The 21983-nt window shown below is 39.1% G+C and overlaps 1 protein-coding gene across 1 annotated transcript in view; it reads left to right on the forward strand.

Moving 5' to 3' along the window:
- The window catches only part of TRPM8 (transient receptor potential cation channel subfamily M member 8), a 246965-nt gene that overhangs the window by 121760 nt on the left and 103222 nt on the right, over nt 1-21983 (forward strand). Inside the window, 1 exon segment of the mRNA XM_053698868.1 lies at nt 13047-13185. Within this exon segment, the coding sequence (XP_053554843.1) occupies nt 13047-13185 (139 nt within the window).

The raw sequence follows: 21983 nt of genomic DNA on the forward strand, positions 1-21983 counted from the left end.
CAAAGAAGATCATAGCTCAGGAGTGGGAGAAGCCAGGAGTGACTTTTACTCCATTCCCGGTGTTTAGGAAAATGTTTCCGGTGGAGTCATCCATCAAGGAGTCTTGGTCTTTGGTGCCCAAGGTAGAAGGGGCTATTTCTACTCTGGCCAAGAGAACCACTATTCCTAATGAGGATAGTTGCTCCTTCAAAGATCCCATGGATAAAAAAATGGAGGCGTATTTAAAAAGATTTATGTACATCTAGGTCTCCAATGGCATCCAGTAGTATGTATTGCCACGGTGACTAGTGCAGCTTCCTATTGGTTTGATGGCTTGTCGGATTCTTTTCAGGAAGAGACACCTTTAGACGAGATTCAAGATAGGATAAGGGCTCTTAAGTTAGCCAATTGCTATATTGCAGAAGCTGTCCTTCAGGTCCTTAGACTAGGAGCTAAGGCTTCTAGCTTTGAAGTTTTAGCCAGAAGGGCTTTATGGTTAAAGTATTGGTCAGCCGATGTTTCGTCTAAAGTCAAGCTGATGACACTGCCTTATTTGGACCGGGTTTGGCGGAAATTATTTCCGACCTTACAGGCGGGAAGGAGTCCTTTCTGCCTCAGGATAAGAAGAACAGACCAAAGGGACGTCAGAGTAATTTTCATTCCTTTTGGAATTTTAGAGGAAAGCCTTCCTCGTCTTTATCCAAACAGGACAGTAGCAAGCCCTCCTGGAAACCAAATCAGTCTTGGAGCAAGGGGAAGCAGTCTGAAAAGCCGTGACTGACACTAAGTCCACATGAAGGGATTGCCCCCCGATCCAGGCTTGGATCAGGTAGGGGGCAAACTGTCTCAGTTCTCTCAGGTCTGGATAAGATGAATCAAAAAAATGCACAAGCACCAAGGTAATCCCCACCTGTGGGTATGCAAAAAAACGTTTGCAGGTGTGCCAGCGATTAGACCTGCACCATTGTCCAAAGTATACAGTTCAAAGGAGTAATATAGCCGCACCACCAATTGTATTTAAAACATTATTGCTTTATTGTGCCAATTAAAACAGACAACGTTTCAGACCCATGTCCTTAGTCATGTCTAACATAAAACATTAAAATCAAACCTTAAATAGGCTAAAGCTCCGCCTACCACACCTGTTTTCACCTGTGTTAACCTTTAGTTATCCTTTTCTGAACTTAAATACAATTGGAGGTCTGGATAAGAGACGTTCCAGACCCTTGGGCTGTGGAAATTGTTTCTCAGGGCTACAGGATGGAGTTCAAAAATTGTTCTCCCAAGGGCAGGTTTCACCTTTCCAGATTATCTGCAGACCAGATAAAAAGAGAGGCGTTCTTGAAATGCATTCAAGATCTCTCTTCTCTGAGAGTGATTTTCCCTGTTCCAAAGCAGGAACAGGGTCTGGGGTTTTACTCAAACCTGTTTGTGGTTCCCAAAAAAGAGGGGACCTTCCGGCCCATTCTAGACTTAAATGTCTAAACAAATTCCTCAGGGTTCCATCATTCAAGATGGAAACCATTCCTACGATTCTTCCTTTGATTCAAGAAGGTCAGTTCATGACGACCATAGATCTAAAGGATGCATACTTGCATGTTCCCATTCAAAGGGATCATCACAAATTCCTGAGGTTTGCTTTTCTCGAGCAACACTTCCAGTTCGTGTCCCTACCTTTTGGCCTTGCCACGGCTCCCAGGATATTTTCAAAGGTTCTAGGAGCTCTCTTGGCGGTGGTTTGGTCCAGGGGGTTGCAATGGCCCCCTACTGGACGACATGCTGGTCCAGGCATCATCTTTTCCTCAAGCAGCATCTCACACGAAGATGTTACTGTCCTTTCTCTGATCTCACGGGTGGAAAGTAAATTTGGAAAAGAACTCCCTGATTCCTGCGACAAGGGTAGTTTTCCTTGGGACTATCATAGACTCTGTTCTGATGAAGATTTTTCTGACGGAGGTCAGAATAGCAAAGATTCTATCCTCTTGCCGATCTCTGCAGGCAACGGTACGTCCTTCAGTCGCGCAATGTATGGAAGTAATTGGTCTGATGGTGGCTTCAATGGACATCGTCCCATTTGCTCGATTTCATCTGAGAGACCTGCAGTTATGCATGCTCAGTCAATGGAATGGAGATTATGTGGATCTATCCCCAAAGATAGTTCTAGATCAGAAGACGAGGGATTCCCTTCTGTGGTGGCTCTCTCAGGAGCATCTGTCTCAGGGCACTTGCTTTCGGAGACCTTCATGGGTGATCGTGACCACGGATGCCAGCCTGTTGGGCTGGGGAGCAGTCTGGAGCTCCTTAAAGGCACAGGGTCTATGGTCTCGCGAGGAGTCCGAACTGCCGATCAACATCCTGGAATTGAGGGCAATTTACAACGTGCTGAAGGCTTGGCCTCAATTGGCTTTGGCCCAGTTCATCAGACTCCAATCAGACAACATAACCTCAGTGGCTTACATCAACCACCAGGGGGAACTCAGAGCTCTCTAGCCATGAAGGAGATGACTCAGATCATTCAGTGGGTGGAAGATCACTGTTGTTGCCTTTCTGCCATTCACATCCCGGGAGTGGACAATTGGGAAGTTGATTTCCTAAGCAGACAGACATTCCATTCCGGGGAGTGGGAACTTCATCCGGAGGTGTTCTCTGGGTTGACCTCCAAATGGGGGATACAGAAGTTGGATCTGATGGCGTCTCGACAAAATGTCAAGCTTTTAAAGTACGGTTCCAGGTCGATGGATCCTCAGGCCTTCCTAATAGATGCGTTGGCAGTCCCTTGGAACTTCAGAATGGCCTACCTGTTTCCTCCGTTTGCTCTACTTCCACGGGTGATTGCTCGTATAAAACAGGAAAGGGCATTGGTGATCTTAATTGCCCCGACTTGGCCTCAAAGGATCTGGTATGCAGACCTAGTGGATATGTCATCTCTACCTCCGTGGAGGTTACCCTTGAGGAAGGACCATCTACTTCAGGGGGCCTTCCTTCATCCAAATCTCGTTTCTCTGAAGCTGCCTGCTTGGAGATTGAACGCTTGATTGTGTCTAAGCGCGGGTTCTCCGGGTCAGTCATTGAGACCATGATTCAGGCCCGTAAGCCAGTTACTCGGAAGATTTTCCATAAGATATGGCAGAAATATCTTTATTGGTGTGAATCCAAGGGCTACTCTTGGGGTAGGGTTAGGATTCCAAGAATTTTGTTCAGGAGGGTCTGGAGAAAGGGTTATCTGTTAGCACTTTGAAGGGTCAAATTTCAGCCTTATCTGTTTTGTTACATAAACGTTTGGCAGATGTTCCAGACGTTCAATCCTTTTGTCAGGCCTTGGTCAGAATCAGGCCTGTGTTTATGCCTGTTATTCCACCTTGGAGTTTTAATATTGTTCTTAAAGTTCTCTTGGTCTTTCAAAAATAAAGCTTCTATGGAGCAAATTTGCAAGGCAGCAACTTGGTCTTCTTTACATACTTTCTCTTGTTAAGTGTATCCAGTCCACGGATCATCCATTACTTATGGGATATTAACTCCTCCCCAACAGGAAGTGCAAGAGGATTCACCCAGCAGAGCTGCTATATAGCTCCTCCCCTAACTGCCATTACCAGTCATTCTCTTGCACCCAATGAATAGATAGGATGTGTGAGAGGACTGTGGTGATTATACTTAGTTTCATACCTTCAATCAAAAGTTTGTTATTTTATAATAGCACCGGAGTGTGTTATTCCTTCTCTGGTAGAATTTGAAGAAGAATCTACCTGAGTTTTTCTATGATTTTAGCCGGAGTAGTTAAGATCATATTGCTGTTTCTCGGCCATCTGAGGAGAGGTAAACTTCAGATCAGGGGACAGCGGGCAGATTTAATCTGCAAAGAGGTATGTAGCAGCTTATTATTTTCTGACAATGGAATTGATGAGAAAATTCTGCCATACCGATATAATGTAAACTCAGCCTTAAATGCAGTAGCAGCAACTGGTATCAGGCTGTCATGTATGTATATTTTACACTTCAGTATTCTGGGGAATGGCGCTTCACTGGAATTATACTGTATGCATAAAACTTTAGCCTAATTTGCAGGGACTAGCAACAGGCTTTTTAATAACACTCAATTTATTAATGTTAAACGTTTTTTGCTGGCATGTAAAATCGTTTTGGGCACTATTTTTTCCACTTGGCAGTCGTTTTATTTAATTTATGACAGTTTACTGATCTCTCTCACTGTTATGTGTGAGGGGGAGGGACCTTTTTTGGTGCTTTTGCTACGCATCAAAAAATTCAGTCAGAAGTTTATTGTCTTCCCTGCATGATCCGGTTCATCTCTACAGAACTCAGGGGTCTTCAAAACTTGTTTTGAGGGAGGTAATCACTCACAGCAGAGCTGTGAGATTGTAGTTGACTGTGATAAAAAAACGTTTATTTCTGTATTTTTTTTTTTATTTTTTTTTTCTGCTATCAGGGTTAGTTATCCTTTGCTAATGGGAGCAATCCTTTGCTAAAATTGTGTTTTTTACAAAGATTTGATGCTATAACTTTTCAGTTTATTAATTTTCAACTGTCATAACTTTTTCTGTGCTTCTTATAGGCACAGTACGTTTTCATATTATAGTAAATTACTTGAAAAGTATTTCCAAGTTGCTAGTTTATTTGCTAGTGTGTTAAACATGTCTGATTCAGAGGAAGATATCTGTGCTATATGTGCTAAAGCCAAAGTGGAGCCCAATAGAAATTTATGTACTAACTGTATTGATGCTACTTTAAATAAAAGTCAATCTGTACAAATTGAACATATTTCACCAAACAACGAGGGGAGAGTTATGCCCGACTAACTCGCCTCACGTGTCAGTACCTGCATCTCCCGCTCGGGAGGTGCGTGATATTGTAGCGCCGAGTACATCTGGGCGGCCATTACAAATCACATTACAGGATATGGCTACTGTTATGACTGAAGTTTGGCTAAATTACCAGAACTAAGAGGTAAGCGTGATCACTCTGGGGTGAGAACAGAGTGCGCTGATAATATTAGGGCCATGTCAGACACTGCGTCACAATTTGCAGAACATGAGGACGGAGAGCTTCATTCTGCGGGTGACGGTTCTGATCCAAACAAACTGGATTCAGATATTTCAAATTTTAAATTTAAGCTGGAAAACCTCAGTGTATTACTAGGGGAGGTGTTAGCGGCTCTGAATGATTGTAACACAGTTGCAATACCAGAGAAAATGTGTAGGTTGGATAAATATTTTGCGGTACCAGCGAGTACTGACGTTTTTCCTATACCTAAGAGACTTACTGAAATTGTTACTAAGGAGTGGGATAGACCCGGTGTGCCGTTCTCACCCCCTCCGATATTTAGAAAGATGTTTCCAATAGACGCCACCACACGGGACTTATGGCAAACGGTCCCTAAGGTGGAGGGAGCAGTTTCTACTTTAGCTAAGCGTACCACTATCCGGTGGAGGATAGCTGTGCCTTTTCAGATCCAATGGATAAAAAGTTAGAGGGTTACCTTAAGAAAATGTTTGTTCAACAAGGTTTTATATTGCAACCTCTTGCATGCATTGCGCCTGTCACGGCTGCAGCAGCATTTTGGTTTGAGTCTCTGGAAGAGACACTTGAATCAGCTCCATTAGATGAGATTACACACAAGCTTAAAGCCCTTAAGTTAGCTAACTCATTTATTTCAGATGCCGTAGTACATTTAACTAAACTTACGGCTAAGAATTCCGGATTCGCCATTCAGGCACGCAGAGCACTGTGGCTAAAATCCTGGTCAGCTGACGTTACTTCTAAATCTAAATTGCTTAATATACCTTTCAAAGGGCAGACCTTATTCGGGCCCGGGTTGAAAGAAATTATCGCTGACATTACAGGAGGTAAAGGCCATGCCCTGCCTCAAGACAGAGCCAAACCTAAGGCTAGACAGTCTAATTTTCGTTCCTTTCGTAATTTCAAAGCAGGAGCAGCATCAACTTCCTCTGCACCAAAACAGGAAGGAGCTGTTGCTCGCTACAGACAAGGCTGGAGACCTAACCAGTCCTGGAACAAGGGCAAGCAGGCCAGGAAACCTGCTGCTGCCCCTAAGACAGCATGAATCGAGGGCCCCCGATCCGGGAACGGATCTAGTGGGGGCAGACTTTCTCTCTTCGCCCAGGCTTGGGCAAGAGATGTCCAGGATCCCTGGGCGTTAGAGATCATATCTCAGGGATACCTTCTAGACTTCAAATTCTCTCCCCCAAGAGGGAGATTTCATCTGTCAAGGTTGTCAACAAACCAAATAAAGAAAGAGGGCGTTTCTACGCTGCGTACAAGATCTTTTATTAATGGGAGTGATCCATCCGGTTCCGCGGTCGGAACAAGGACAAGGGTTTTACTCAAATCTGTTTGTGGTTCCCAAAAAAGAGGGAACTTTCAGGCCAATCTTGGATTTAAAGATCCTAAACAAATTCCTAAGAGTTCCATCGTTCAAAATGGAAACTATTCGGACAATTTACCCATGATCCAAAAGGGTCAGTACATGACCACAGTGGATTTAAAGGATGCTTACCTTCACATACCGATTCACAAAGATCATTACCGGTATCTAAGGTTTGCCTTTCTAGACAGGCATTACCAGTTTGTAGCTCTTCCATTCGGATTGGCTACGGCTCCGAGAATCTTCACAAAGGTTCTGGGTGCTCTTCTGGCGGTACTAAGACCGCGAGGAATTGCGGTAGCTCCGTACCTAGACGACATTCTGATACAAGCTTCAAGCTTTCAAACTGCCAAGTCTCATACAGAGTTAGTACTGGCATTTCTAAGGTCGCATGGATGGAAGGTGAACGAAAAGAAGAGTTCTCTCTTTCCACTCACAAGAGTTCCCTTCTTGGGGACTCTTATAGATTCTGTAGAAATGAAGATTTACCTGACAGAAGACAGGGTTAACAAAGCTTCAAAATGCATGCCGTGTCCTTCATTCCATTCAACACCCGTCAGTAGCTCAATGCATGGAGGTGATCGGCTTAATGGTAGCAGCAATGGACATAGTACCCTTTGCACGTCTACATCTCAGACCGCTGCAATTGTGCATGCTAAGTCAGTGGAATGGGGATTACTCAGACTTGTCCCCTACTCTGAATCTGGATCAAGAGACCAGAAATTCTCTTCTATGGTGGCTTTCTCGGCCACATCTGTCCAGGGGGATGCCATTCAGCAGGCCGGACTGGACAATTGTAACAACAGACGCCAGCCTACTAGGTTGGGGCGCTGTCTGGAATTCTCTGAAGGCTCAGGGACAATGGAATCAGGAGGAGAGTCTCCTACCAATAAACATTCTGGAATTGAGAGCAGTTCTCAATGCCCTTCTGGCTTGGCCCCAGTTAACAACTCGGGGGTTCATCAGGTTTCAGTCGGACAACATCACGACTGTAGCTTACATCAACCATCAGGGAGGGACAAGAAGCTCCCTAGCAATGATGGAAGTATCAAAGATAATTCGCTGGGCAGAGTCTCACTCTTGCCACCCTGTCAGCAATCCACATCCCGGGAGTGGAGAACTGGGAGGCGGATTTCTTAAGTCGTCAGACTTTTCATCCGGGGGAGTGGGAACTTCATCCGGAGGTCTTTGCCCAAATACTTCGACGTTGGGGCAAACCAGAGATAGATCTCATGGCGTCTCGACAGAACGCCAAGCTTCCTCGTTACGGGTCCAGATCCAGGGATCCGGGAGCGGTTCTGATAGATGCTTTGACAGCACCTTGGACCTTCGGGATGGCTTATGTGTTTCCACCCTTCCCGGAGCTTCCTCGATTGATTGCCAGAATCAAACAGGAGAGAGCATCAGTGATTCTAATAACGCCTGCATGGCCACGCAGGACTTGGTATGCAGATCTAGTGGACATGTCATCCTGTCCACCTTGGTCGCTACCTCTGAAACAGGACCTTCTGATCCAGGGTCCCTTCAAACATCAAAATCTAATTTCTCTGAAGCTGACTGCTTGGAAATTGAACGCTTGATTTTATCAAAACGTGGTTTTTCTGAGTCAGTTATTGATACCTTAATACAGGCTAGGAAGCCTGTTACCAGAAAGATTTACCATAAGATATGGCGCAAATACTTATATTGGTGCGAATCCAAGAGTTACTCATGGAGTAAGGTTAGGATTCCGAGGATATTGTCTTTTCTACAAGAAGGTTTAGAAAAGGGTTTATCCGCTAGTTCCTTAAAGGGACAGATTTCAGCTCTGTCCATTCTTTTACACAAACGTCTGTCAGAAGTTCCGGACGTTCAAGCTTTTTGTCAGGCTTTAGCTAGGATCAAGCCTGTGTTTAAAACTGTTGCTCCACCATGGAGTTTGAACTTAGTTCTTAATGTTTTACAGGGGGTTCCGTTTGAACCCCTTCATTCCATTGATATCAAGTTGTTATCTTGGAAAGTTCTGTTTTTAATGGCGATTTCCTCGGCTCGAAGAGTCTCTGAGTTATCTGCCTTACATTGTGATTCTCCTTATCTGATTTTTCATTCAGACAAGGTAGTTCTGCGTACTAAACCTGGGTTCCTACCTAAGGTGGTCACTAACAGGAATATCAATCAAGAGATTGTGGTTACATCTTTGTGTCCTAATCCTTCTTCGAAAAAGGAACGTCTGCTACACAATCTAGATGTAGTCCGTGCCCTGAAATTTTATCTACAGGCAACTAAGGATTTTCGACAAACGTCTTCCCTGTTTGTCGTTTATTCTGGTCAGAGGAGAGGTCAAAAAGCTTTGGCTACCTCTCTCTCCTTTTGGCTTCGTAGCATAATACGGTTAGCCTATGAGACTGCTGGACAGCAGCCTCCTGAAAGAATTACAGCACATTCTACTAGAGCTGTGGCTTCCACTTGGGCCTTTAAGAATGAGGCTTCTGTTGAACAGATTTGCAAGGCTGCAACTTGGTCTTCTCTTCATACTTTTTCCAAATTTTACAAATTTGACACTTTTGCTTCTTCGGAGGCTGTTTTTGGGAGAAAGGTTCTTCAGGCAGTGGTTCCTTCCGTATAAAGAGCCTGCCTGTCCCTCCCGTCATCCGTGTACTTTAGCTTTGGTATGGTATCCCATAAGTAATGGATGATCCGTGGACTGGATACACTTAACAAGAGAAAACATAATTTATGCTTACCTGATAAATTTATTTCTCTTGTAGTGTATCCAGTCCACGGCCCGCCCTGTCACTTTAAGGCAGGTAATTTTTCCATTAAACTACAGTCACCACTGTACCCTATGGTTTTCCTTTCTCTGCATGTTTTCGGTCGAATGACTGGTAATGGCAGTTAGGGGAGGAGCTATATAGCAGCTCTGCTGGGTGAATCCTCTTGCACTTCCTGTTGGGGAGGAGTTAATATCCCATAAGTAATGGATGATCCGTGGACTGGATACACTACAAGAGAAATAAATTTATCAGGTAAGCATAAATTATGTTTTTTCCAAATTTTACAGATTTGGCTGAGGCTGCTTTTGGGAAAAAGGTTCTTTAAGCAGTGGTGCCTTCCGTTTAGGCATGCTTATTCTTATCCCCCCCCTATTCATCTGTGTCCTCTAGCTTGGGTATTTGTTCCCAACATTAATTAAGATGAACCTGTGGACTCACCATATCTTTGGAAGAAAACAAAATTTATGCTTACCTGATAAATTGATTTCTTCAAGATATGGTGAGTCCACGGACCCAACCTTTTTTTGTCTTTTTTCAAGAGTTTTTGACTAAACCTCAGACACCTCCGCACCTTGTGTTGCCTTCCTTTCTCCATTTACTTTCGGTCGAATGACTTTGGTTTATGGGTAGGGAAGTGATACTTAACAGTTTTACTGTGGTGCACTTTGCCTCTTCCTGCTGGCAAGGAGTGATATTCCCAACAGTAATTAAGATGAACCCGTGGACTCACCATATCTTGAAAAAATAAATTTATCAGTTAAGCATAAATGTTGCTATTTCTGAGTTTCTCACGACAGGAAAATGTCTAATGGGAAGTACTGTATATGTGACATTAATCTCAAATGACGGGTGTCTGATGATAACTTGATTCTATTATTTGGGCTGGTGAACGAATAAGCAAACATCAGCCCTGAATGGTTATACACTCACTGGAGTGAGTAGCACACCTTACATTGTATATATTACTGAAGGATTATTTTATTTGACACACACTAATTTGTTACAGCCTGTTTGTAAAATTGTTTATGCCAATTTGCATTGAATGTTATTCTGGACCCATGACTCAGGCAAAAAAAATAATATGAATTACTCAGTTAGTAGTAAAGTATGTAAATGAAATTGGAGGATTCTTTGGTTGGTAAAGCCCTGGAGTTGCCATTGTGCTTGGTAGGATGACTTTAAGGGGGGATTTTAAGATTAAGTTTTTTTTTATAGGGGTTTATGAAGGTGGTCCCCTTGGGTGGAAGATCTTGCAAATCAAAGGTTGCTGTGTGGGGGTCCCAAGATGTGGTTTGGAGGGTCAAATTGCAGTAGGACACTTGAGTTGGGGATTGTCTTGCTTTGGGAAAGATCATGTTTTATGTGTTAGGTGCTTTAGTAGTTATTGAGAGCCTTGGGTGTAAGTTGTGGAATCAGGAGGTTTATATGTAGTTGGTGTCTGTTGGACATGGGATGAATTTACTGTGGGTAAGGAGTAGTTAAATTAGCTGCAACAAAGGTCCCAATGGTATGTGATTAATTTGGTGTATATAGTTTGGGTTGATTTTATTTGGGAGTCCATAGGGTTCTAAATGCAGACTGTGAGAGCAAAGGGTAGATGTAGTAGGGGCAGTTAAAGGTGATTTGTGGTTATAGTTATGGTTAAAGAGCAGGGCTGGACTGGGAAATCAGACAGACCCTGTGAATTTTTGAAGGCCCCAACACACCCCCTTCCGGCCCCGTCCAACTAAATTTAATTCAACATAAAACGTTTACATATGCACAGTGAAAACACGCATTTTCATTTTTCCACTGCCCCAAATAGGCAGGAATTCCGAGGTCTGACCCTCTGCTGTAAAGTAATTGTTTGATTTGTGCTATAGGAGCTGCATCTTCAACGAATTGTAATAATATGTTAATCCTTAATAAAGATGTTTTAAAAAAAAAAAGTAAATATGATTGCTCGACTTCAAAGCTTGCGTAAAGAGTTTGGAATTTAAAAAAAAATGCATTAAACACAATAACAAAACATGAAAATATTTTGACCAGTGTTTCCTCTAAAGCCAGATTTTGTGAGCGGTCTAGTAGTAAAACAGTTAATAAGGTAACCACACTGTGTTGTCTGCATTGTGTAGAGTTTGCTAACTGCAGGGTGTGGTTCACTAATTAACTGTTTCACTGCTGCTCACAAAAAGAGGGAATACTGATTCCAACCTACACTATTTAACCCCTAAACTGCGCAACCCCCATTACAATTAACCTCCTACACTAGTAACCCCTAAACCACCACAACCCCATCAAAATTAACCCTGTATGTCCACTCTTAACCCCTCAAACATCACAAACCCCATAACAACTTGTCACCTACACTATAAACCCCTTAACCACCACAACCCCATCGCAATTAACACGTACTCTATTAACCCACTAACGTTTAACCCCTCAAGACCCCTTACTTAAAGGGACAGTCTAGGCCAAAATATACTTTCACGATTCAGATAGAGCATGTAATTTTAAACAATTTTCCAATTTACTTTCATCACCAATTTTGCTTTGTTCTCTTGGTATTCTTAGTTGAAAGCTTAACCTAGGAGGTTCATATGCTAATTTATTAGACTTTGAAGCCCACCTCTTTCAGATTGCATTTTAACAGTTTTTCACCACTGGAGGGTGTTAGTTCACATATTTCATATAGATAACACTGTGCTTGTGCACGTGAAGTAATCTGGGAGCAGGCACTGATTGGCTAGACTGCAAGTCTGTCAAAAGAACTAAAAAAAGGGGCAGTTTGCAGAGGCTTAGATACAAGATAATCACAGAGGTTAAAAGTGTATTATTATAACTGTGTTGGTTATGCAAAACTGGGAAATGGGTAATAAAGGGATTATCTATCTTTTAAAACAATAAAAATTCTGGTGTAGACTGTCCCTTTAAGACACCCTAAGTTATAAAAAATAAAAAAACACTACAGTTAAAAAAATAAACAAAATTAAAAAGCCCTATACTAAAACTAAATTACCCTAACAAATGACAAAAAAAGTATTTTAAAAAAAATAGCCTTAGAATAATATGTAGATTCATTTTTTTACAATTGCATTAGTTGTTTAAATATTAAACATGCAAATGTTTACTTTCTATAAAGTACTTTAGTTTCTGTAAAGAAATGGGCTAGTTTCTATAACGTAATGGGTATCACCATATTTAAACTTAAGTTTTCTCCTTATCTATGTTTCCATCTGCGGACAATTAGGGACAGATAGCAAACAGGCAATTAAATAGAAAATGATGTGTGAAAACCCTGTTAGATAATTACTTTAATAATCCTATGTTCCATTCAGTCTTGTTTGCACAGTCTTTTTAGTGTCTGTTTTGTATCTGTCTATAATTCTCCTCAGTAGGAGAGATAGATAAGGGTAAAAATCAGCTCCAGAGCAGAAATGCACTACTAGGACCTAGCTGAATATAGCAGGTGCTTGGTGGCTACACAAATATGTCACTTTAAGTATTGGTCATCCCTCTACGCCCAGTAGACTTTAGTGAAAACGTTAAAGAGAGGTAAGTGTCCTTCTGATCCGACTAGCATTAAAACATTAAAATCTAGAGAATTTGTGCTGCAGAGTCATACACATATATCTCTAATACAGATAGATAAATAGATAGATAGATAGATAAAATACGCATACATAAGAGAGCAGTGCACTCTTACTAACCAAAAAAATCCTCAGCCCAGGGTGCTGTAAAAGCGCATATAATCTGTAGAAAACAGTACTCTCTTGATTTAGTCAAACGTGGTTTTATTAACGTGACATTTTGGGGTATTGCACCCCTTCCTCAGACTCTGTGTATATTTATATATATATATACTGTATATTATATTTATATCTAATTATTTGATGTATAAGTGAGAAGTGACATTACTGTTTCCGTTTTTCTGAAAGGCTTACTAATGATGCCAGTGCGCGATACACCGGCAGAGTCATTTTCTGTTTGGATTACATCATCTTCACTGTACGGCTCATTCACATCTTCACAGTCAGCCGAAACCTGGGGCCAAAGATCATCATGTTGCAAAGGATGGTGAGAGAGACCTGGGAAGAGAAATACTTGTGCATTGGTTTCCTGATTTTGTTTTAGCCAGTTTCCTAGAGTTTATTTCCTATTATTTTACATGTTTAGGGGATTTATTTATTCTATCTTATTTAATAAAATGTGAACTCAAGTGATGAACAGGGGTTGTAGTAGCTTTTTTTCCTGGCACCCCTTTATGTAATATTCAGTGGAAACCAGTAATACAACATGGGTTGATATATAAATAATCATCCTGAAAGTTTTTGGCCACAAGGCCAAGCTGTATTAACACAGCCAGTAGAAGAAATTACACTCCCAGTGGGGTATAGAAGAGATAAGGTAATAAAATCTTAATTTGCCATTGTTCTCTCCAAGTACTGGTGATTGGTTTATGGACAGATATAAGATAAAGAAGCATGTATATGTACACAATGTGATAAAGTAATGAGATCTGATTATACCTACAAGCCCAACCCATTTTATTAGGTTGTGGCTTCAAAACACAAAATCAGCTAATTCATATACACAAATAAACCTTAAAAAAGGAAATCTCATACATTTTATACTCTGCAGCTGGTAAAAACACATTAAGGGAAAAACAAATTTATAGTATACTGGTAAATAAAACTCCAGGCCCAGATGGAATACACCCAATGGTTTTAAAGTGACAGTCTATACCAGTTATTGTTTTAAAAGATAGATAATTCCTTTATTAACCATTCCCCAGTTTTGCACAACCAACACAGTTATATTAATATACTTTTTACCTCTGTGATTACCTTGTATCTAAGTATCTTCTGGCAGCCCCCTGATTACATTACATTTTAGTTATTATCTATTGACTTGCATTTTAGCCAATTAGTGCTGTGTTGTGCTGACTCTTAAATAACTCCACGCTCCAATGTTATCTATAAGGCCCACATAAACTAGCAGTCTCCTGTTGTGAATAGCAAATAAAAAAGCATGTGATAAGACGCAGTCTGTTAGAGGTTTAAATGTTATAAAGTATATTAATATAACAATGTTGGTTGTGCAAAGCTGGGGATTAGTAGTAAAGGCATTATCTATCTTTTTAAACAATAACAATTTTAGTGTTGACTGTCTCTTTAAGGGAGCTTAGCACTGTTATAGCCAAACCTCCACTCTTGATTTTTCAAGACTCATTATCCACAGGCATAGTACCCCAGGACTGTTGTAAAGCTGATGTGGTGCCACTTTTTAAAGAGGGAAGTAGGGCTGATCCAGTAAGATATAGACCAGTTAGTCTGACATCAATAGTGAGGAAGATACTAGATGGGATTATATTGATGAATATATTCATGTAAACAAGATTATGAATTCAAATCAGCATTGTTTTATGAGAAATAGATCATGTCAAACTAATCTAATTAGACTCTACGAGGAAGTAAGTAAAATATAGATAAGGGGAAATTAGTTGATGTGACATACTTGGATTTTGCAAAGATGTTTGATACATTGCCACATCAGAGAGTAATGTACATAATTAAGGGCTGGCAATAGCTGAAAATATCAGCTCATGGATATTTAACTGGATAAAAGACAGGGAGCAACAAGTAATAGTAAATGGATCATACTCAGATTGGACAAAGGTTATCAGTGGAGTCCCCCAGGGATCAGTACTGGGCCCTGTTCTTTATAATATTTTTATTAATGATTTGGAGCAAGCATTAAATAGCAACATCTCTATTTTTGCAGACAATACAAAGTTGTGTAAGGTCATTAGGTCAGGATGAATTTGCTTTGAAAGGGGATCTACAAACATTAGAAGAATGGGCAGGTAAATGGAAAATGAGACTTAATACTGGAAAATACAAGGTTCTACATTTTGGATGTAAACATAAGCAGGCAACCTATTATTTAAAAAGGACTAGACTTAGCAAAACAGAGGATAAAAAAGATTTGGGAGTAGTAATAGATAACAAGCGAAAGATGGGTGCCGCTTCTAAGGCTAATAAGATACTAGCATGTTTTAAAGGAGGCATTGATGCAAGGGAGGAAAGCATCATTCTGTCACTAAATAAATCCTTGGTAAGACCTCACCTTGAGTATTGAGTGCAGTTTTAGGGACAGATCTCAAAACAAGATGTTGCAGACTTCAGAGAGTTTAGAGAAGGGCCACAAAACTAATGAGAGGAATGGGGAATTTAAGCTATGAGGAGAGGTAAGCCAAACTGGGTCTGTTTTCTCTAGAAAAAAGGGGCTTGAGAGGTGACATGATTACTTTATATATATAATTTTCAAGGCACATATAAATGACAGAAACACTGTTTATTCCAATACAATTCGTTTGTGACAAGAGGTCACAATTTAAGGCTGTAGGAAAGGAGATTTAATCTACAGCAACGTAAATGTTTTTTCACTGTAAGAGCAATCAAATTGTGGAACTCATTACCTAAGGAGGTAGTAAATGCCATGCCTTAGATACATTTATGGCTAGAAACAGAAATCAGGGATATGTTTGCTTGTGTTAAATGGGTCACCATTTTAATGGGATTAATTTAAAGGCACAGTCTACTTCAGAATTGTTATTGTTTATTAAAATAGATAATCCCTGTATTACCCATTCCCCAGTTTTGCATAACTAACACTGTTATATTAATACACTTTTTAACTCTGTGAATACCTTGTATCTAAGCCTATGCAGACTGCCCCCTTGTTTCAATTCTTTTGTCTATCTATATGGCACACATGAACTAATGTCCTCTTACTGTGAAACACTCTCAAATGCATTGAGATAAGAGTCTGATTTCAGTGGCTTAGAAATTAGCTTATGAGCCTACCTAGGTTTAGCTTTCAACTAAGAATAACAAGAAAACAAAGCAAAATTGATGATAAAATTGAATTGGAATGTTGCTTCAAATTGCATGCCCTATCTGAATCATGAAAGTTTAATTTTTTTACTTGACTGTCCCTTTAAGCTTTTATTATAAGTATATTAAGATTTGTATAGGTTGAACTTGTTGGACTTCTGTCTTTTTTCAACCTCATCTACTATATAACTATATCTACACATATAAACATAAATGCACATATATACACATATATACATAGGTATAAATGCATACATACATGATATTGAAATATTACTCCCATGCTTATATTAGCACACCACTTGTAATCTAGCCCTATATACCTATATATCTTTAACTATCTATCTATAAAAAGTATATTAATATAACCGTGTTGGTTATGCAAAACTGGGGAATGGGTAATAAAGGGATTATCTATCTTTTTAAACAATACAATTTTAGGAGTAGACTGTCCCTTTAAATCAGATAAAGGGATAACAAACATCTTGAGATTTCTATATAAAATTATTAGTTATGCATAATTAAACAACTTTGCAAAGTACTGGATATTCATTATTTATTTTGTCCTCTTTTCATGTAATGTAACTCTGAACTTTGCTGCATATCTTTGACTATTTGGCTTCAATTAGTAACAACAGCAAAACAATGCACTTGACTTTATACCAACTATATGACATGGCTAGCCTTCTTGTCTGCAGACTAAAGCCCAGATTGGCTGGCAAATGGTGGTTTATTTTGCAGTGAGAGCTGGTGGTTTAGGGGTTAATAGTGAAGTGTTTTATCTTACGGTGGGAGCTGGTGGTTTAGGGGTTAATATTGTAGAAGCTTACTTTGCGGTGTGGTGTGTGGTGGTGTAGTGGCTAATAGTGTAAAGAGGTAGTTTGTGATGTGGGGGGTGGCAGTTTAGGGGTTCATAGTTTATTTTTTGTGAAACTGTTTCATCCGGACAAACTCTTTTCACAACTTTTCAGGTCACGTAAAAAATTTGAGCGATAAATCCGATTGCGTTTGCGTGATCGCATTTACTTTCAACTTGTAATACAAGCCCATATTTACGCTCTACGCTACCCATAGAAAATATGGGAAGCCTAAATTACCGCGAGTTTGCACAAACTAATTTGCGGTAATTTAAACTGAGCTCCACTTGTAATATGAATTTGAGCATAAATAACAATCTCACAATCTCTTTTACACTTTTAATGCTAACGATATCACTTCACTTGTAATCTAGCCCAATATGTGGGCCTAGAAATGTAAATGCTATAAAACATTACCTTATTTAGGGCTCATTTCCATTGAGTCGTAATTAGGTTAAAGTGTGGTCACAAACCAATAAATTTGCTGTCCGAAGCAATTTAGTTTATCGACTGCCTCTGATGGCGAGTTACACCTTAATAACGGCAGGTAGCACTCCCAAAAAAGTGGTGTCCCTAGGTGCCTCATCAAATTGCAGACAACATACTAAAAGACCGACTTGATCTATTGCACCCCTTTAAAGTAATGGTGGACTGGTGCTCAATTCTGGTCCAGCGTTGAGTACCAGGAGCCCGAATAGGCCAGAGAGGTTTTGCCGGTCCTCCGGAGTTTACCTCGTCTCCATGACAAAATATGCATTGTCATGTACAATGTAGATTATTAAAATATATCTTAAAAGGGATTTAATAGTTTCTTGCTATTATTTCAAACATAAATATATATTTGAAAATATATGTTTCTGTTTAAAATAATATTAAGCAACCATTAAATCACTTTTAAGATATCTACAATACTTTAAACATTATGCATTGTAAATGACTATGCATATTTTTTAAACATTGACCCCTAATCTGCCATAACCTAAAACTAACTGTAGAAGCTAAGACCCAAAATATAAATATTCAATATGTAAATGATGAAATGTTATATACAATGCATAATGTTTAAATATTTGCATATAAATTAAAATGTAATTAATGTTGCTTGTTGTGTTTTATTAATTATATTTAAAGACAATATAATTAATATTATAGCTCTACATCACTGCATGCCTGTTATGTAAAAATAAAATTTAATGATACTGACTACTATAACAAATATATATTAACATAATGTATATATCTATGTTATCACTAATAAACACAGCAAGCTAACATAAATACATTTTAATGTATATGCTATACTTAAACCATTATGCAATATACATGCATAACTGTTTAAATATTGAATATCAATGCAAGGCCTGACTACATTATATCTGCAATGTTTTAAATAAAATGCATGGTCATGTATCATTTATATTAGTTTAAGTATTAGATATATAAATTAAAATGTAGATATTCTTGCTTGATGCATTTATTATTGTAAATATACATACATTTTTAAAATATATATTTATGTTATAAAAGACAGTTGCGTTATAATTATAGTATCACATAACTGCATGTCTGTTATGTAATAATACAATTGTAACACTAATGCATTTTGTAACATTAATATCAATTTTAAAATATATATTTTTTCTTTAAAATAAGAAACACAAGAAAAAATAAATACATATTAATTTATATACAATAGTTAAAAGAATATGCATCATACTTAAGAATGCATAATATTTTAAATGTTTTAGGTAAATGCACTATTAAAGGGACAGTATACTGTAAAATAGTTTTTCCTTTAATGTGTTTACAATTGCTTTTTTTACCAACTGCAGAGTAAAAAATGTATGAAAATTAGCTTTTTAAGGTTTATTTCTGTATATTAAAGCTCTGATTTTGTGTTTTGAAGCCACAGCCTAATAAAATGGGTTGAGCTTGAGATCTCATTACTTTATCACATTGTGTAAATATACCTGCTTCTTTATCTTATATCTGTCCTTAAAACAATCACCAATACTTTGAGAGAACAATGGAAAATCAACATTTCATTACCTTATCTCTGCTTTATCACACTGGGAGTGTAATTTCTTCTGCTGGCTCTGTTAACAAAGCTTATCTATACCTGGTACGTGCGGCCACAAACTTTCAGAATAGGTGGGGATACCACATGCTAAATTAACAATTTTAAATGCCAATATAAGGGTAAAGGAGCTACTTGTAAACAATTTAATACACTCCAGCAGGTAAAGTGGATCATTGGGAACAAATTAAAGGGGAGAAAATTTTTGAGTAAACTGTCCCTTTAACCCCTAAACTGCCCTAACCTAATACAGGTATGAGGGTTGGTTAGGAGATTAAGGCCTATTAAATGGTTACCATTGATAATCACCTTATCAACTCCAATACAGGTATGGTGGGTGGTTACTAGATTAAAGCAACAAAATACTAACTACCAATATTTACCCAATCAACCCCCATACAGGTATGGGGGGTGGGTAGGAGATTAAGGCATAAATAATAATAAATAAACCTCCCAATGCAAACTAGAAACTACACTAATACCTTACCCCTCCCTCTTAACAAAATCCCCCTCTAAACTAACAATAGAAAAGGATAATTAAAGTTTAAATTTAAAAATAGATAGTACTTGCGGTGGGTATGTTGCAGCATGGGGTTAATAGTTATATAGTAGCAGTGGGTATGTGGTGGCATAGGGGTTAATAGTTAGATAGTAGTGATGGGTATGTGGTGGCATAGGGGTTAATAATTAGATACTTGCGGTGGGTATGTGGCGGCATAGGGGTTAATATAATAGATAGTACTTGTGGTGGGTATGTGGCAGCATAGGGGTTAATAGATAGTAGCGGTAGGTATGTGGCGGCATAGGGGTTAATAGATAGTACTTGCGGTGGGTATTTGGTGGCATAGGGGTTGATAGTTTGATAACTGCAGTGGGTATGTGGCGGCATAGGGGTTAATAGGATAGTACATGCGCTGGGTATGTGGTGGTTTAGAGGTTCATAGTTAGCGACTTGTGGTGGATATGTGGTGGTTTAGATGTTTATTAGTTTAGAGTTAGTTGATTGTGGGGTACTTCGGTTTAGGGGTATTAGGATTAGTGTTTAGGCAAACGGCAGTGCTCTTCTAGGGATCCTTTACCATACATTGCCAATATGGCCCGCGAAGCTGGGTGATGCCTAAGACAGCTTCACCGCCGACCAATGGCGTGTATAGTAAACACCTCTCTACGATGCTGCTATATCGGGAGCTTGGAATATTCGGAAAAGCTTGCTCGACATAGCACTTTTGATCATCTGGGTCAAAAAAAAGAAAAAGAGAAAGAGAGATAGAGAAATAGACATTGGAACATTACAAACAATAAACACTTATTCAATTACATTAACTGGAAACTGTCCATGATTTAGAAAAGCTTGTTTGTGTTTATTGCACCTTTGAGATCAATGGAATTATCTAATAGCTCTACTTGAAGAATAATGCAGTCAGAAAATTAATATTATGGCTAATGGCTTCCTCAGGGAGCACTGCAAGTGTCTGGCAACTAGTGTATATTGGAGAAACACTGTGAATATGTGTTACTGTGACCTAAGTTTCATTTTAGAGACCTCTTAAAAAGTGGGTTTTCAGTTCAGGTTATTTTAGAGCATGTTGATTAATGTTGATCTACTCTTTAGTGAATAGGTTAACAAGGTAATTAGAGTAGCTTGTATGTCTGATTTCTTAGTGATTCTAGGACACTGTATGTGTATGTGATTGGGTGTTTGAGGGTGCACTGTGAGTCCTGGAATAAACACAGTGACAAAGATTTCAGTCTTTTCATTAAACACATCTGTTAACTGTTCCAACTCATCAAAATGTTCTTATAATTTAAACCACTATCCTATTCGATTTATATACAGTTTATAGATGTGGTTAGTAGCGAGCGCATTTAATAAACATAAAGGGCAGTAACAGAATGATTTTTTAGCACTCATTCCTGCAAGGTACACTATATCAGTTTTCATTTAGTCAATGGTCAAATGACACATCATCATAAATTAGTACAAGTATTATCTCTGTGCACAAGAAATGTCACTGTCTAATTTTCTGCTGGGTTTGGATTAATATATTATTTTTTATGGCATGTGTGTAACAAGCTATGACTTTTTTCTTGTAACCTATTCATTATTAAAATGTATGTTAACTACATTGATCATTTCACTGTTGTGCTGATACCATTTTTATATTTCTGCCCTTTTTGCAATTAAACATCAGTTTTAGTATTACTCACACAAATCATACTTAAGAAGATTTTTGGAAGGTTTAACTTGCGAATCTATCCAAAATGGAAAACATATGGTAACCCATGTATCACAAACATTTCAGATGTGTTTATTGTCTGAAAACATGCCAGTTAACTTGGGGACAATTTAGCAGTGGTATTCCAATCAGTCAGAAAAAAAATTTCATGCATCTTTTTTTAAAGGGACACTCAGGTAAAAACAGAATTTATGTTTACCTGATAAATTACTTTCTCCAACGGTGTGTCCGGTCCACGGCGTCATCCTTACTTGTGGGATATTCTCTTCCCCAACAGGAAATGGCAAAGAGCCCAGCAAAGCTGGTCACATGATCCCTCCTAGGCTCCGCCTTCCCCAGTCATTCGACCGACGTAAAGGAGGAATATTTGCATAGGAGAAATCATATGATACCGTGGTGACTGTAGTTAGAGAAAATAAATCATCAGACCTGATTAAAAAACCAGGGCGGGCCGTGGACCGGACACACCGTTGGAGAAAGTAATTTATCAGGTAAACTTAAATTCTGTTTTCTCCAACATAGGTGTGTCCGGTCCACGGCGTCATCCTTACTTGTGGGAACCAATACCAAAGCTTTAGGACACGGATGATGGGAGGGAGCAAATCAGGTCACCTAGATGGAAGGCACCACGGCTTGCAAAACCTTTCTCCCAAAAATAGCCTCAGAAGAAGCAAAAGTATCAAATTTGTAAAATTTAGTAAAAGTGTGCAGTGAAGACCAAGTCGCTGCCTTACATATCTGATCAACAGAAGCCTCGTTCTTGAAGGCCCATGTGGAAGCCACGGCCCTAGTGGAATGAGCTGTG

This window comes from Bombina bombina, chromosome 1, assembly GCF_027579735.1.
Source record: "Bombina bombina isolate aBomBom1 chromosome 1, aBomBom1.pri, whole genome shotgun sequence".
In the NCBI taxonomy this organism is placed as follows: Eukaryota; Metazoa; Chordata; class Amphibia; order Anura; family Bombinatoridae; genus Bombina; species Bombina bombina.